Source organism: Vombatus ursinus, unplaced genomic scaffold (assembly GCF_900497805.2).
Source record: "Vombatus ursinus unplaced genomic scaffold, bare-nosed wombat genome assembly UNPS02010193.1, whole genome shotgun sequence".
In the NCBI taxonomy this organism is placed as follows: Eukaryota; Metazoa; Chordata; class Mammalia; order Diprotodontia; family Vombatidae; genus Vombatus; species Vombatus ursinus.
The window spans coordinates 6013812-6032753 of NW_020949971.1; the positions used below are offsets into that span (position 1 = coordinate 6013812).

At 42.8% G+C, this 18942-nt stretch overlaps 1 protein-coding gene across 3 annotated transcripts in view; it reads left to right on the forward strand.

Moving 5' to 3' along the window:
* Positions 1-18942, forward strand: part of SYNPO2 (synaptopodin 2) — a 203135-nt gene that overhangs the window by 141505 nt on the left and 42688 nt on the right. For all 3 annotated transcript variants that reach the window (XM_027853703.1, XM_027853705.1, XM_027853704.1), the window contains exon 2: positions 17145-17296. In XM_027853703.1, coding sequence (XP_027709504.1) covers positions 17145-17296 — 152 coding nt within the window. The remainder of the gene's footprint in view (positions 1-17144; positions 17297-18942) is intronic.

An 18942-nucleotide genomic window follows, 5' to 3' on the forward strand; every position in this document is an offset into this window, starting at 1 on the left:
AGTGTCTCAGGGGGATGTGGGCACACCATTATCTGCAAACAGGAGCATGTGTAGGACTACATTATCTGTTGGAATACTTCGTCCATTTGGATTCTACATACAGAGTCTTCCACACCAGTGACAAATACCTTTTGCCACGAGACATGTCTCTGCTTTGTGCCTTACTTGACATTAATAACAAGAAAATCATCAAAGTTATTGATACGGCATCTCTTAAGGAATCTCATTATTTTAACATATCTATGGGAGATACATTATTACAAGAAAGCCTTTGAGACCGCGTACTGTGCTACTAAATAAACTTATTTTTACTACTAACAAAAATAAACACAGTGAGCCCATGTGTTCCATGCACCTTTCAGTGAATTGTGTAATTGTGCAGATGTGGTCGCTGTGTGATGCTATTTGGCAAAACTTGTCTCTTCCCTTCTCATATTTGATCAAAGAGGCCCTCAATATTGTAGGGGTTGTTATAATAAAGGTTTTGTATATCTTGGTCTGGTCAAGCTGATCTTTCCATCTTTCTTCAAGTGTCCAAATGTGGTAGTTTCATCATCATTCATGAAAATAACTAGTTATATAAATATCAGCAGATCTTTTCCAATTTTGTCTGCTTCTTGTCATCACTCCTTTGTACACAAATTCTCTCAGTGTGATCTGTTATTTTGTCATTCTAAAGCTATAGTTATATTAAATGCCCTCTCTATCAACCCCACTCTTGTACATGTCTCCAATCTCTCCCTTTCTACTGGCTCTTTCCTTAAGCTCCAGGCCTACAAACATGCTCATGTCTCCCCCAACCTCAAAAAAACCTCATGTGATCCATTCATCTCCCCAATCATCCCATATCTCTCCTGCCTTTTGTCACCAAATTCCTTGAAAAGGCTGCCTGCAGTAGGTGCCTCTGATTCCTCTCCTCTCACTGTCTTCTTAACTTTCTTCTGACCTCATTATCCAACCAAAACTGCTCTCTCCATAGTTACCAATGATCTCTTCATTTCCCAATCCAGTGTGCTTTTCTCAGTCTTCGTTCTTCTTGATGCTTCGTGGCCTTTGGTGCTATTGGTCACCCTCTCCTTGCTACTTTCTTCTCTCCAGGTTTTCAGTACATCACTCTTTCTTTGTTCTCCCCTATTTGACGTCTCAAGCTCCGTTCCTAGGTCTTCATCTGGGTCACACCCGCTCATCATGGGTATCCCATGGAGCTGTCCTGAGCGCTCTTCTCTCTTTGTACTATTTTGCTTGGTGATCTCATCCGCTCCCTTGGATTAAATTGCCACCTTATGCTGATGATTCTTAAATCTTCTGATCAAGCCCTAACATTTATGCTGACCTCAGCCTTCTCCAACTCCATGCCTCTCCAGCTGCCTAGTCAGTATCTTGAACAGGATGTGTTGTAGACATCTTCAACTCAACACACCCAAAGATGAACTCATAATGTTTTCTGCCAAGCCCACCCCTCCTTCCAAACTTCCCTATTACCGTTGAAGGTACCAAGGTTCTCTCGTGCCCAGACTGGCAACCTAAGTTATCAGCCCCATTCTCTTTCATACACACACACACACACACACTTCCCATATTCAATCTGTTATCAAGTCCTGCCAATTTGGCCTTTGTAGCATCTCTGGAATACTTCACCTTCTCTCCTCTGACACTGCCACCACCCTGGTGCAGACTCTCGTCACCTTGCACCTGGGCTATTAGAGTGGCCTTCCTGTTGCTCTGCCACAAGTCTCTCCCCACTCCAGTCCAAACTCCATTCAGTCACTAAGGTTATTTTCTTAAAGTGCAGATCTGGTCATGTCACTCCCCTACTCAATAGACTCCAGTGGACCCCTATCACTTCTGGGACCACATATATAACTCTCTGTTCACCATTCAGAGCCCTTCCTAATCTAACCTCCCCACTGCCTTTCCAGTCATCTTATACCTTATTGCCGCCCTCTCCCTAGATAGTCTTCCCTTCGGTGACACGGCTATCTCCCGACTCTAAGCATTTTCATGGGCTATCTCTCTCATATTTAATGCTTTCCTTCCTCATCTCTGCCTCTTGGATTCCTTCAAGCTCCAGCTAAAATCTCACCTCCTCCAGGAAGCTTCTCCCAATCTCTCTTAATCCTCATACTTTCCCTCCATTGATTAGTTCTCATTAATCCTTTGCACAGCTTCTTTCTACATAGTTTGCATGTTGTCTCCCCCATCAGATTGTGAGCTCCTTGAGGGCAGGCACCCTTTTGTCTTCCTTTGTCTCGCCAGTGCTTAGCACAGTGCCTGGCACATAGTAGGCACTTAGTAAATGTTTATTGACTCACTGAAATGTCTACCCCACATCATTTATAAAGCAGTAAGTAGCATTATCATAAAATCAGAGCTGGAGCAGTCCTTCTACTTCAAACATTTTTAGGTCATTATTTAAATGCATAATTTATTTAGGGATAAAATTTGGGCTACATATACACCTGGAAACCTATATTTCAGCAGGACTGACATTTAAATTGGGTATTCTAGTTTTGACTCCAAGACTCTTTTCCTTTGAATCCCTTCAGCCAGCAAGGCAGCATGAGTTAGTGGTTGGAGACCTGGTCTTGAAATCAGGAAGAACTGAGTTCAAATCTTACCTGAGATGCTTTCTGTGTGACCATGATCAAGAAATAAGGACTTTGGGGCATAACTCACATGATGAAAATGAATGATTCTTTGCTCAAGGTACCACAGTTGGGGTACCCTACTTCTGCTCCACATCTCCCCTCAAGGTCTTCTGTGGGAGCCCATGACAAAGCTTTCTCTCCTCTTCACCTCTCCCTCTCCTCATCCCCAATCAAAGTATCATCCATTGACTTCTTGCAAGATCCACCTTCTACCCAATTGACTTAGGGACAAAGGTCAGACTTTGCTCTCTCTCAGAAAACCTGCACCTTCAGATAGACTGTTCTCAGCACCCTTTCCTTACCTTCCCTCACCCCCTACATAGACTCAGCTGTTTTTGTTCTTGGTGAAAATATTCCTAGTTATGGCTCCATCTAAATTTCTCCCTGGGCATTCTTTTTTCTCATAGGGAGATAAGTAGGTTCATAAGTCTATCAGTCAGATATTGACATCTGCAAAGCTTTATCATTGTTCCTCCCCAATACTTCTATTGCTCCATGGGATCAGCGCAGGACCCAGAGCTCAGCAGCTCTACAGGCTGGCACAGGCTGGTTGTAAGGCACTCATTGCCAAGGCATGCAAGGAGTCATTTCAGAAGATCCACATCCAGAAGGCTTTTCCCTTAGTAACTGACTGGGAACCCAGAATTGGCCCCAAGGGTCCCCACTCAGCAGCTGTTTCTTCCCTACACTCACCCAGTAACACCAATTCTTCACTCGACTCATGCCAATTACAGGTTCAGAACTGAAAAGGACCTTAGAAGCCATTAAGTCCAACCCCCTAATTTTATAGATGAGGAGACTAAGACCCAGAGAACTTCATTGACTTGCCCAGCGTCACAGAGGCAGTAAGTACCTGGATGGGGGGATTTGAACCCAAGTTCTCCCAACTCCCAGTCCAGTGATTTGTCTGTGTTGCCTCCCTGAGTCATTTTCTTTGTTCTCCTTCACTCTCTTGGGCCACTCCCTTCTTCATTCCCTCCATCACAACTCCTCCATCCATCCCCAACATACCCACATTTGCTTCCTTCAGTCAATAACCGCTCCCCCTCCGTTATACCCCTCCTTCTGCTTTGCTCAACATCCCAGTGCCCTAAATTTAGTAACAATGGTGGACGCTGGTTTGAATGTGGAGTCTGACCTTCATGATTGTTTGTCTGCCTTCTCTAAGGATTTTGAACCTTGACGCAGTTACTGCAGCTCCCTGAATCACCACGGGGTCATCAGAGCCATGGTGATGAGCTTTTCTGAATTCAGTGAAGCCAGTCTTTGGACAGCAGAAACACAGTTCTCCGTCTTTGTTGTCAAAGTTATCAAGCTTTGTTGTTGTTAAGTTATTTTTCAGTTGTGTCCAACTCTCTATCATCCCATCTGGAGTTTTCTTGGCAGAGATACTGGATTGGTTTGCCATTTCCTTCTTCAGCTCATTTTACAGATGAAAAAACTGAGGCAAACAAAATTAACTGACTTGTCCAAGGTCACACAGCTAGCAAGTGTCTGAGTTCAGGTTTGAACTCAGGATTATGAGTCTTCCTGACTCCCAGCCCCAGTGCTCTATCCACTACACCACCTAGCTGTCCTCAATATCAAGCATTTCCATCCAAAGCCTTTCTAACTTATTAAAATCATCATAAAACAAGAGGCAGCATGGAACATTGCGCTGAGAGTCAGGAAGACCTGGATTCCAAATCTTGCCTCAGCCACTCGCCATCTCTCTGGGCCGAGGACATCATCTAGAGTCTGTGAACCTCAGTATCTTTCTCTTTAAATGAGGCAGCAGGATGCGGTGAGCACTGAGGAACCTTCCGTCTCTAGACCTGGGATCCTTTGATCACAATGAGACATTGCAGGAGGCCTTCTATGGAGGCCTCATCATCTGCATCATGGGATTCTATAATAAGGTTAACAATACCCTCTTCTACAGTACGATAGAGTCAAGGAGTAAGGCTGTGCCTGCTTGACATAAACACACGCTAAGTGACCTTATTATTCAGCTGAGAACATCATTTTGTTGTCTACGTATTAAGCAACAAATCCAGATGTGGAATGTTGGGGGTCAAATAATACCACACTATCCCATGCTGGAAAGCATCTGGGATGTTTTTAAATATGGGGGCATCAGTCCCTGACTCTGGGGACTAATGGGACAGACTTAGGAGGTGGACAGAAGGCCAAGAAGTTTTTGAAAGCTAGTCAAAGAGGTTCTGGGATGTGACTTTTCAGGTACCCTGGGGCTACTTGTCACCATGGAAGATATCCTCATGGGGGGCAAGACTTCATAGATTCAGTGCTTATCTTTTCCTCTACCCCAGGACACTCAATATTTCTCAGAATATTGTGCTACAAGAATATACATATCTTCCACCAAATAGCCCTAGATCATCAGAATGTCTGATCACGACAAGAACACAAGAGCATGAGAAATGTCGTACTGGGTCAGACTCATGTATGATTGTCTTCCATGATGTCAGTCTCAAAAAATGAGCAGACATATTTTTGAATCCCTAAATCCCTTTGATTACCCAATGGAGATCTCTGTTTCATTCCATTGATTTGTATTTATCTGAATTCTCCATGATACTCATAGAAACATGGATTTAGATTTGGAAAAGACCTTAGCAGGCATAACAGCCAGCCTATTTGTTTTACAAATGATTCAACTCATCTCACTTCAAATCTGATGGAGATGATGAATTCTATAACTTGACTTCTCATGAATAAGGCAATATTGCCAATCATTGTCTTAAAATGACCTCTTTTAGGGGCAGCTAGGTGGTGCAGTGGATAGAGCACCAGCCCGGGAGTCAGGAGGACCTGAATTCAAACCCGGTCTCTGACCAGACACATGACACTTACTAGCTGTGTGACCCTGGGCACTTAACCCCAATTGCTTCGCAAAAAAAAATGACAGAGCACATTTTGTTCTGTTGCTCCAGGACTAAGTACCTGGGCCCATGTGCCCTCTCTCCACACTCTCCACGATTTTCTTAACTCAGTGGTTAGGAGGAGGATGAGCTTATGTTGGTTTAGTCTTTCCTAGGCTCTGTCAGCAGCAGGATTTGAACCCAGAGATTCTTGCCACCCAGGACAGCCCTCACCTCAATCGCCATGGCACCCACTCAAGAACACTCTCAAATCTGAAATAAAGAGGAGAACAGAGCAAGAACCAGGGCAAGGTCTTCACCAGCCCCTTAGCTGGACATGGAGGGGCACTTGATCTAGGCCTGCTTCTGTTACCAGAGCTTCCTCCGATAACCCAGACCTGTAGGAATTGTCCTGCTAAGTCAGTCAGGGCACGCCTAAATGGAAAACAAGGGAGGGATTGCAGGGTTTAGGTGGGACCGAGCCAGGCTGATGGCTCGGGAGAGTCAGCTGCTGACACGTCTGCACAGATTAGGATACAGCCTGTCCTTGTGGGGTGTGGGGTTTACGTTTTTTTTTTAAAGTTTGCTAAACGTGTTGGGATATTAACTTGCATGGGGCCAGAGGCCTTTTGGGATAAGGAGCTAAGTGACAGGTGCAGCTGCTGCCCCCTTTACCCAAAGTGTGTGAGCAGCGCTCTTTGGGGAACACACCTCAGGGCCTGGGGACAGCCAGTGTGCCATGGAAACAAGTGATCTGTTGCACATCGACCAAGAATCTTTCACCTACCTCACATGGCCTTGTAATTCTTCCAGAGTCACAAAGAAGCCCTGCTCCCGAAGGGAAATAGACACAGGGCTTGGTAGCAGAAAGAGCACTGGGTTTGGAGTTCAGAACACCTGGGTTCAAATCACACCCCTGCCACTCACTTTCTGTGCCATCTTGGACAAGTTGCTTCTCTCTAGGCCCCGGCTAACTCAACTACAAAACAACAGAACTGGACCAAATAATCTCCAAGATGACTCATTCCAGCTCCCAATCTATGATCTACGAATTGGATCTATGAGGATATTTGGCCTAGAGACGGTTCAGAGCAGGATTTGGAGGGGATGCATAGCAACAGAGGTGGAAGGGGACTTTGAAATTAACACCTTCTCCTTCCCCTGGCCCATTTTACGGGTGAGGTAACTGGCCTAGAGTGGTGGCTACTTTCTCAAAGTCACCTAGGGAGCTATGGATAGAGACTAAAACCTTCCACCATGCCATTCCATTCTAGATTTCTTTTGTCCATTTGTCATCTTTTATTCAGCCAACATTTATAGAATGGCTATTATATACAAAACACTGGCACATGTATAAGACATAGCCTTAGAAAGAGTTAATATATTGGGAATAGATTTGTATAGCATTTTTGATAAACACAACTTTTAAGCATTTTTTTCAGAGTGGGAAAAACATCACCACAAAAGTTATCCCAAGCATCTTCTTCCCTCTTCTTCCATTATCACCAACTTTCATTATCACATTAGTTCCCCAGAGTGGCTTTGATCTTCCCTATCAAGTACCTCCCTCTAGCTCATCAGACTGTTCTTATATTGATTTGAACCTCTGGGAAAGCTTCAGACTTGCTCTCTTGGCACGACCGTCTAGGTCTCAGAATGATTGAAAGTATGGATGCAAGAGCAGGATGGCCAAAGATTCAACATGTTCAGTGCCTGAAGTTTTCCAATGGTATAAAGAGGAACATCATAGCAACCCTTGGAGGACATTGGCATTTTAGGCAGTCATTGATAGTAGTATGAAGTGGTTACATTAAGCTCAAGAAATCTCATTAAGTCTAAAGTCCATATACAAGACACATATTCCTATATAGAGAAAGATTTCTCATATGTATGAATGAGAAAGCATTTATTAAACATTCACTCTGTACTAAGCACTGTGCTATGCAATGGGATATAAATACAAAACCCAAAATAGCCCCTACCCACAAGTAGTTTATATTCTAATAAGGGGACACAATATTTGCAGGGGAGTGGTGGTCAGGGAGGGATACTTTGGTCCTGAGAGTTTCGGAAAGGGTGAGTGGAGCCGCAAGGACTGTAGACTGCCCCACCCTTTGTAATTCTAATGTTCAGAGTATGTTCCCATTTGTATTATGAGTCGTTGTCTAAATCTGGATAAAGATATTCTAGGCAAGTCTTGAGACATCATCCCATTAGCAATTCATCTAGATGGAGTCCTGTGGTTGAGCATGAAACAACATGTCAGATGGTTAGAAATTGGACAAGTCTCATTGCCAATCTCTTCCAAAATTCTAAGGGTGCTGACCCTCAGAGTCAGCACTATCTTTTGAGCCTGACCTAATGGCTATGGAGTGCCATGTTGAAAGTTCAGTTAAGGTTTCTGACAATAAAAATTTTTATAGTTAACTGAGATAAAGGTAGAATCATCTAATCAATCAACAATCATTTCTTAAACACCTACTATGTGCCAGGCACTGCACTAGGTGCTGGAGATGCAACTGCAGTGAATACAACAATTCCTCTCACAGAGTTTACATCCTAATTTGGCGGTGGGGGGAGTAATAAGTACCTATATAAGTATACACAGAATAAAGAAATAAAGAGAATAAACACAAGGTCCTGTGAGTTCTGTTTTACATATGTTGAGTTTGAGATATTCCCAGAATATGCATTTGGAAATGTCCAACAGATAGCTGGTAATGAGGGACTAAATCTCAGGGAAGAGGCTGGGGCTGAATGTGTGTGTGTGTGTGTGTGTGTGTGTGTGTGTGTGTGTGTGCATGTGTCTGACAGTCATCTACACAGAGATGATCATTAAATCCATGGGATTACCAAAAGAGAGAATGTAGAGAAAGATGAGCAGAGTGCCCAGGAGAGAGCCCTCAGGAATGCCCACAGTTAGGCAGTGTGACAGATAATGTGACCTGGGTGTGGCCATGAAGAGTCACACACGTAGCCAAGGTATACATATGTAGGAAACATGTATGTCCAAGGCATCTAACTAGGTACAGTGGAGGCATAACTCACAGCTCTGGTCCTAGAGGGCCATTGCTCTCTTTTAGGGATGCCATCACACTGCTCCTGCCAGTCTCACAGTCTCTACTGTATGCTGCTTGGCTAGGACACATGGCCCAAGCTGCTCTGATGAGTGTATGGTCTCCAGCTTAGGGCTCAGCTGAGACTTCTTAAAATCATTCAAAGAAAGGGCAGAGGCTGCCATCCTCATTCAGCTCAAATAAGGTCTCTCTCCTCTCTTTTTTTCTAGCTCTTTCAGAAAAGGAAGACATCCTTGTCTAGGGATCAGCAAAAAGCCTCTCTTGTTCCCTCCGAGCCTCGTCTGCAGAGCCCTTTGATCTCCATAGCAGAAGAGGCTCAGCTTCAGGAGGCGAGCTGCCTTCTTTTGTTTATTGTAGTTCAGTCATATGCAGTTGTGTCTGACTCTTCATGACCCCATTTGGTGTCTTCTTGGCAAAGATACTGGAATGGTTTGCCATTTTCTTCTCTAACTCATTTTACAGATGAGGAAACTCAGTGAAGTACTTGCCCAGGATCACACAGCTAGTAAGTGTCTAAGGTCACATTTGAACTCAGGTCTTCTTGTCTCCAGCCTCAGTGCTTTATCCACTGTGCCACCTAGCTGCCTTCAGGTTGAATCTTTTCTTTTGTTTCCTCCTACTAGTTCAAGCACTTGCATTCTTCTGGCACTGACTTCACCCCATATACTTCCTAATTTTAATCTCTGAAGCCTAAATGGTAAGCCCTGAAACGGCTATTTGCCTGATAACTGTCAAATATCTCTGAGGGCTGGGATTTTGAATCCTGAGTCCCCTTTCTTCTCTAACATAAACGACTTTATGGGGGAAGGGCAGAGAGACAAACTAAACCCAAGGAGCAAGTTTGTTGTCTGTGCTACCCACTTGATTTTATTCCTGGCCCTTTGAATGCAAGTGTGACCAACAAAGACTGAAAAACAATTTGAGGCTTCACTGTAGAGCCAAGAGGAACCTTTCACCCTCCACCCTGAAATCCTCCATGAGAGAACCAGCCTGTACTTTCTATAACAAGACCTAAGAGATCATGGCCACCTTGAAGAATAGTACATTGTGCCCTCCATGCCTCAGAACTGGAACATGTGGGAGAACAAAACATCCTGTAGAATCCAGTAATTAGTCCTTGCCTCTTAGTGCTATGCCCCGACCAGGGAGCTGTCCATCTCGCTCAGTGTCCTGAAACTTAAGATCACCTGTGTCAAGTGACATGATGAGTGGCCATGATGGTTTCTGAGCTTGTTTCTAGTCTGAGAAAAATCACTTAATCCTTCCATGGCCTGATTTTTTTCATTCATAAAAGCTGAAAACAGTTTGTTAATTTGCCTAAGACCTCAGCATAGTACAGCAGAGAGGACATTGGCTCTGAAGTCACTAGGTTCAAATCTTGCCCTGGACACTGCACTTTGGGCAAGCTTCTTAATTTCTGAGCCTCAGTTTCCTCATCTGTCTGACGACATCTGATGACGTCTGACATCATTTCAGCTCTAGAACTAGAACGCTATCATCCCTACTCTTCATTCTCATGATCAATAAATGAGCACAGAGTAGGTCCTGGGAGTCTACTAAAGATTGCAAACAGGAAATTACAGGAAAATGATATAAAGGAATGACCAAACATGGCATAAAAGAGGGGCAAGTCATGTAGTGAGTGCAAACAGTTAATTAATGGATAGTTTGCATGTTTCATTGGTATTCATGCAATGTCATCAGAATCAAAGGAAAGCTCTAGCACAATGAATGGAGCCCCTTTGGTGATCATATGGAAGGACATGTAGAGGTGCACAGGGTAGGCTGCAATCTGTATTCCTGAAGGGAATGCCCACATGAATGAGCTCAGAGATTGAGTTTTGGCATGTTATTCTTGCAAAATTACTAAGGAATACCCAATTCAACAGATGACTATGCCCTTTGCATTCAGAAGTCCTTACCCAGACTCCTCAATTTCCTTTGGCCTTGTTTCAGAGAAAACAACAATTTCTTGTTTTCTCCAGTGGAACTATGTGACATTTAGCCCAATTGGCTGAATTTTGCTTATGCTTTTATGAGCTTGGAAGAAGACTTTCTAATTATCTCCAGTTCTCTCTCAATATTGACAGAAAGGTCTACTGATGGAATTCAAAGGCTTCCATGGAAAGTCTTGTATATTTAAAACAAGCCAATAATGAGGAAAGAAAAGTGTCCTCTGTATATGCAGGAAAACATCCTTGCAAGTCTCAGGGAAATCTCTCTCCTTCTCTCTCCCTCTCTTTTTTTTTTCTGAAAGTGCTTGGAGGTTTACATTCTTGGGAAAGAAAGATCAGCGGAGCACACATACCACTCCATATTTGTCAATGTTCCTGTCTAACAACAACAGTGGAGGCTGCTAGCATGATTTTCATGCCCTTATTATGACAGTATCATCTCTGCTTGTGGAAACACATTCAGCTCTAAGTATTCCAAAGTGCAAGACCAAAGGAATGAACCATAGCTCTTTTGGGAAATCAAGTCTCTAAGTTCATTTTAGTTAAATATTTTATTCTGGGACTCCTAGAAATGATTTCTTTAATTGTCACTTGTCCTCTAAAAGGAAAAACACCAAAACTGTGGGCACCATGTTTAGGTCAGATGATGGTTAGACCCTTTAACCAGAGCCCAGCATAAAAATGGGCCACTTGGCATAAATTCATCTGAAGGCTTCGGACACCCAGCTCCAGACTTCCACTAGACAGTATCCCCTATGTTAATGACTTTGTAAAACAATGACAAATTTAGATACAGGTTGTGGAAAGCCTAATCCTGCTCAAGCTTCTTCATATCTAGGCTCCATGCTTGAATTGAGTGGGAGGGGAGTAGGGAAGAGGGGAGGAAAAGGCTATATCTGAAGGAGCAGGATGTAATCTGCTTCTAGTTTAGGAGGGTCTGAAGTCATTTCGCTCCCTTTAAGTAGTTTTGCCTTAAGGACTTTTCTTTAACCCTGGTAAAGTTCAGGGCTTATTGTTTGGGTTGTTTGTTTGGTTTCCTTTTTTTTCTCATTTATAGGATCATACATTTAGTTCTGAAAGGGACCTCAGAGGTCATCTAATCCAACCCCCTTTCTTTAAAAGATGATGCTCAGGGAAATTAAGTAACTTGATCAAGGTTACGTAGTGTCAGAGGTCAAAGCAAGGTGTCATTTTCACTGTACCAATTCAATCTAGCTAACATTTATTAAGTACCTATGTGCCACATTCAGTTCTGCTAAGTGCTAGGGATATAAAGACAGAAAAGAAAACACTCCCAGTCACCAAGAAGCTTCTATTCTACTGGGGGCAGGCAGCATGCAACCAGATAAATATACACATTATCTATCTCTATCTCTATCTCTACAACTGTGTGTATATGATATCTGAGACAGGCAGAGTTAAAATATTTATTTAGAGGAGGAAGAGACTATCATTTAGTTTAAATCTCCATTTTCACAGATGAGGAAACTGAGTCCCAGAGATATGAATTTGCTTACCAAAGGTTAATCAATCCATCACCTGATATTCCCTAAGTGGTAATTGTGTTCCAGGTACCATTCTGGGTACTGGAAGTATCAATACAAAGAATGAGTTAGAATTTGGATCTAGGTCCTCTGATTCTTAATGCTGTGCTCTTGGCAGGTAAATCCTACCTGAGTGACTTCTATGTGCAAGACTCAAGAAAATAATATTCTATTACATTCACATCTGTTCCTCACCAATACCCTAGGAAGTCAGTAGTGCGGGTATTATCCCCGTTTTATAGATTTTATGATTACTGAGCCTCTGAGAGTTTCCATGACTTGCTCACAATCACATAGCAAGGAACAGCAAAGTCATTAGCCACACCCAAATTTTGTGCCTTCGGGCTCCATGCTTCAGCATTCTTTCCACTGGAAACCTAATCCAATTCAACCCAATAAGCATTTACTAAATGTGTACTCTTAGGAGGCCGCTAGGTGGTGCTGCAGTGGACAGAGTACTTTGCCTAGAGTCAGGAAGACTGGAGTCCAAATCCAGCCTCAGACACTTGGATGACCCTGGGCAAGTCACTTAATTTGCATCAGTTTCTCCTATCTTGATCCTTCCTCTCTCCAAGTCCAGCACTCAGCTCTACCTATCTGCCTTGTAGTGACTAGAATGCTGGACTTGGAGACAGGAAGACCTGAGTTCTAATCCTGCCTCAGACTGTTATCAACTGTATGACTCTGGGCAAGTCACTTAACTTTTCTCAGCCTCAGTTTCCTCCTCTGTAAGACAGAGAAAATATGAGCACCTACCTCACAGGGTTATTGTGAATCTCAAATGAGAAGACATGTAAAGCACTCTGTAAACCTTCAAGTGTCATTGAAATGCTATATTGTTATCTATAGATAGAGGGTTTTAAGTCCCACACATTGAAGTGTGAATGGATAAAACTCTGGATCATACGCCTGACAATCCTCCGGCCTCTGGTGGAAAAGCTTTCCTTGTTCTTAAGGAGGAATAAAATAAGAACTGATTTAGCCAAACAGGAATGGCTTCCCTGTGTAGTTTGTGCAGCTAATCCTCATATTCATACTGGGCCTGGGAATGAGACTGCACTCCTGTCATGACAAGATAGGATGCCGTGATGTAGAAGAACTGGGTCATAGCCAAGGACTTCAGTCAAAGATTCAACCATAAAGTTGTTGTGAAGCCTTCAAAGAAAATCTCTACATTTAAAAACAGTTTTGAAAGTCTTCATTTCTGTTCAACATCATGGAGACCCACCTTCACAAAAGCTGGGCTGGTTGACCCTTACTGTCATAAACCATCTCACTTGTCTTTTATAAACTGAACTTAGAAGCGATCTTGGAATTGTTCCATCACACAAGGTTAAACTGAGATTTTTCAAAATAATGAAGCATATTCCATTATGTTCTCACTAAAAATATTATTGTTAACAATGTAAATATTAACTGCCTCCTCTTCTGCCACTTTGGCCACTGACCCCATCCTGCCCGGGATTTCTTGTCCTTCCACCCAAATTTGATATTGGCCCAGGACAACTCAATTTCCAAAGATATTGTTGTTATGACCATATCTATCTTTTTCTTTACTTTTCTTTTGCCTTTAAACACCATTCTGGCTCTAGTAGGTAGTCGGATGGATCCCAAAGTATGGTCTGGAGTCACCAAAGGGTTCCTGAGAGTCTTTCAAGGGGAGCCATGATGTCAAAACTATTTTCACCATCACCATGGCTAATTTTTTTACTATCTACTGTGTGCCAGGTACTATGCTAAGTGTTTTACAAATATTATTTAATCCTCACAATAACTCTGGGAGGCAGGTGCTGTTATTATCCCCATCTTATATAGAGAGAAACGGAGGAAAACAGAGGTCAAGTGACTTGCCCAGGGTCACACAGCTGGTAAGTATCTGAGTCTGGATTTGAACTCAAATCTTCCTGACTCCAGGCCCAACACTCTACTGTGCCACCTGGCTGCTCTTAGGATAACATGATGTATAAAGTAATAATAGTATGAAAAGAGGTTTTATTTCTAACATGGTAAATACTGATAGATGTAATCCACACAAACAAAAGCTAGTTGGAGGATCTTAGGGAGTTTGAGAACTGCCATTTTACATCTCACAAATATTGCATGAATAATACATATTTCCAGTGGTAAAAAAGCATTTTTGGGGGAACAACTGAAGCCATCTTTAGAACTCTGGTGTGGCTTTTCTTGTATTTTTTTTAACCTCTCCTCTTAATTATGTCAATAAATCCTGCAGTAGAACCATACTGATTGTTTAAAAAAAAATCCTGAGAATATAAATGTTCGTACTGTTAGTAAGCTAAAAATTATTTTAAAATACTGTTTGCTTCATCTTTATTTCATTTTGACATTACTATAGTGTGTGTATTTTATAATTTATACAATCATTAAGCAATAGGACATGTAAATAATTTTACATAAATATACATAAATGAGGGAATGCTTAAAAATTTAATAACACAGTACCGTGATAAAAAACAACGTCCTGCTTTTGAATAAAGCTAATGAATAAAAGATAAACGAGGGTCTGCTGTAGCTCCAGGGCATGTATCCAGAATGTGAAAGAGCACCTCCTGAGACTCCCCAGACTTGTCCAACCTGATGCCATATCCAGTTCCAGTGAACCACTTAGAAACAAACAACATGTCCAGAAAGAAGCTAGAAAGCATTCCTAAATCTTGGGCAAGACTTTGACAATTTTAGACACAAAACTAGTGTTTTCATCTCGATGGCCCACCAGAGGCAAGAATTTTAGAAGAGAAAGGCAGATTTTGGAAGTGAACAGCTGGCTAAAAGGATGATGTCGGGAAGATCTGGTCTCTTGGGACCATAGCTTAAAATACAGCAATGATGGGCCCTTGGTCAGTGATGGAATGCACTTACAAAGGCTAACAAAAGCAAAACAAAACCAGGAATCTTACAAATCTCTACAAAAGGTTCTGAAGCTAAAGAGAAGGCAGGAGGAAAAGGGTCCATATACACCAGGAAAGACATTCAATAATCCTCTGGAGGTAAAATCCAATCAATGAAGGAGCAATAAGACCCACAGCATAAAGGATTTCTGGGTAACAAACAAAGGGAACCAGAGACCCACGTGCAAAGAGGCATATTTTAACACATCGGGGTCAACAGGGTCCAACGACTGGAAAACGGCTTCAGGAGATTATATCTAATTTAAAAGAAAGAGACTGTAAAAGGGAGGCATAGAGTTGTATGTATCAAGGTTATATGAGGGGAGTTTAAAGCGTTTTGGTGAAGCTCAACAGCAGGAAAGACAGAAGTGTCATGGAACCATGCTAACGACCACTGGGACTGAAGGAGTCAGTGAGGAGTTAAGCAAAAACCCCGAACCTGACAAGGAAGTATGACACAATAATGAGTCTGGGGGTGGGGAGGGAGGTTTGCTCAGTTATGCAGCAAATGCTGAAACTCCCTCTGCTGAAAACAGGACAGGTTATCATTTATTACATTGCCAAGATGAAAATTCCCTCCTCCAAGAGGTAAAAAAGATGGTGGCTCTTGGGATCTAGCCCTGATTCTCCGACAAAGAGGAACTTATTGCTGATGTGGAAATATTAGGAGCCTTGTGCAAAGTGGTTGTTTCATCCTTGAATTCATGACAGAGAAGAAGAAAGTGAGGCATTGTCCCCTGTACCCTAGATTATGGGAGAGAAGGTTTCAAAGGGTTAAGAGAAGGCTGGGGGGATCTCATGGCCTGACACCTACAGGGGAAGGCTGCTAAGGAAGGATGGGATGCTTCTGAGGACAGACTTCAGAAGGCACAGAGAGAAACATTGTCAACAAAGAGAAAAAGGGGTGTTGCTGTAGAGAGATTATATGGGTGTACAGGAAATGAAATGAGATTTACAAAGACATGTGTGGAGGCTGGAAATAAAGGCATGTAGCCGAATACCAAACTGCGGCACAGTGCTTTAAACAGGGCCAGGTGTGTTACATGTGAGAACACAAGGAGGCCAGTGAGGCGTGCCAAGGACACAGAGAGGGCAGTAGAGAAAGTGCTTGTGTGACCTGGGGTGAATGGGACAAAGGAAAGAAGGCATAATAGTCAACTCTCAAATTCCGCCTGTTTTCTTTGTTAAGGAGAAGGTTCTTTGGAATGGAAAGGGCAGAACAATTGTGTCTAAAATTGATAGCCATGATATAACAAGGATATAGTAAGTGAGCCCCTAGCCACCCTTAGTTCAAGTCTCAAGGTCCCCCCAAACCATGTAGCAGAATAATAACAGTTATCAATTTCTATGTGTTGGAAATTTGCAATATGAGCCTGGCTCACACCCTCATCATCTCTCACCTGCATAAATGCAATAGCCTTCTTTCCATGGAGGTCCCCATGGCCCAAGTCTTGTGCCATGCCAACCCACGCTTCCCTAAACTGCCAAAGTGATCTTTCTGAAGCATAGGTCTGACCATGTCACCTGCCTGCTCAGTGAGCTCCAGTGCCTTCCTGTTCCCCTCTAGATTCAATATAAAAATCTTGGTTAGACATTTAAAGTTCTTCTAGCTGGTCCCTTCCTACTTTTCCAGTCTTCTAATACTTTACTCCCTTCCCTATGCTCTGTGGTCCAGCTACACAGACCTCCTAGCAGTTCCTTGGATGAGCATCCCATCTCCCATTCCCCTGCCTGATTCTTGGAATGTTCTCTCCTTTGCCTCTTAATTCCCCCCCCCACCCAGGTTTCCTCACCTTACGTAGGAGGCCTTTCTCAATTCCCCAGCCGCCAGTGCTCTCCCCTTTCAAATTGCCTTCCATCTACCCTTCATGTATCCTACCTACCTAGTTGTTTGCATGTTGTTCTTCACGTTAGAATGTAAGCTACTTGAGGGCAGGGACATTTTTTTGCCTCTCTTTATACCCCAGCACTTAGCACAGTGACTGGTATACAGTAAGTGCTTGATAAATGTATGTTGACCACCTGACTTTCCACTCTTCCACACTGTTGTGTAGACATATGACTCCTGTATTTCTTCCTATAGAAAGGTAGCATTTTTTAAGTGACTAGATTCTGAAATATGTTCTCCTTTTTTTTTTTAACCCATGCAGATTCGTGGCAAGAGCAAAGCCTCAGAGTCTGGTCTACGTGAAGGGGATGAAGTGGTATCTATCAATGGCACCCCGTGTACAGATCTTACATACTCAGAAGTCATCAAACTTATGGAAAACATCACTGATTCTCTCCAAATGCTTATCAGAAGGTAAGGAAGCCTTTTCTTCTTGCCAAATTAAGTGGAGAAGAGGGTGTCCTGCTCACATGAGCGGCAGAGCGTTTATGAGCTGGGGGTGGGTTAGGGTGATTTGGAACTAAAGAATCATACATGCAAAGTCAGCCAATAAAAACCACCATGGATGGGAGCACTCACCTATGTCCAGATATTTCACATTACTCCCCTTCACACAGTTAACATTTCACCTAAACTGACCAGATTGCTTTTCTGTGAATTTGACCTTTTATCTTGGCTCTCCACTTTTTTTACACAAGCGTGCTCCATACCTGGGAAACACTTCCCTCTCACCTGTGCCTCTTAGCAGCCTATACTCCCTCCAAACTCTTTCAGGCGGTGCCTCTTCCATGAAAACCTTTCCTGATGCTTCGCCTCTCCACCTGGCGTTATGGCAGAAAATCTTTGGTAAACTTTGTAAACCTTAGGTGGAAAACCTATCCACCCTGGTCATCTCCAAGCCTTCTCTCCTCACTCCTTTAGAAATGTCAGCTACTGGTATAGTTATTGACATGTCTGTGTAACTGTTGTGTTCCCTTAGTCTGGGGTTCTTAATGTCTTTGTGTGACATGGACAGCTTTTTGGCTTCTGATGAACCCTGTGAACCCCTTCTCAAAATCATTTTTTTTAAAAAAAAATATACAGTCGAAGGAAATGCTGAATTTCAATAAGAGGTTAGTGAAAATTAAGATGTATTTTTTCCCACTCAAGTTGATTGACTCCCTGAAATCTCCCTATGTATCTCTTGGCGGAGAGATGGGCCCCCAGATGAAAAATGGAACCCTCTTGACTGCAGAAGTAATTGTGATTTTGCCTTTTGCATCATCAGCACCTGACATACTGCCCAGCACATAGTAGGTGCTTAATAAATATTTCTTGGATAGAATTAGTACTGGAGCTACTTGGAGTTGTTCTCCACTCTAACCCAGTAGTGTATTGGACACTGAGGGCTCATCTTCCAGTGTCACCTCTTTTATCATTTTAATACTGTCCATGGGGTTTTCTTGGCAAAGATACTGGACTGGTTTGCCATTTCTTCTCCAGGGGATCACCTTTTGTCAGAACTCTCCACTGTGACCTGTCCACTTGGGTAACCCTGCATGGTATAGCTCATGGTTTCATTGTGTTATATGAGCCCTTGAATCATGATAAGGCAGTGATCCAGGAGGGGCTTGGGTAGAATTAGATTGGAATGGATTGAACACTCTGGTTAATTGAAAAGCTCTCTCTTCTTCTCAGGTCTTCATCTCCTTCTTCCCTCTGGTTTCTGATAATGAAGTTGTCCTCCACACCAAAGCCAAGGCTTCTTCATTTGTCTTTGATTCCATCCCCTCTTCTCTCCTAGTTTTCAACCTCTTCCTGTCAGCTGGTTCCTTCTCTATCATCTTCAAATATTCCCAAGTCTCTCTCATCTTGAAAAAAATGTTCACTAGATGTTCCACTCTCCTCCAACTGTCTCTTGTACCTCTTCTCCCTTACTCAGCCAAACTCCTAGGAAAACCTATCCACACTGGTCACCTCCAATCTTTCTCACTCACTCCTCAATTCTTTCTACTCAGGCCTCTGCTCTCATCACTCACCACTCTCTCCAAAGTTTCACCAATGATCTTGTAATTGCCCAG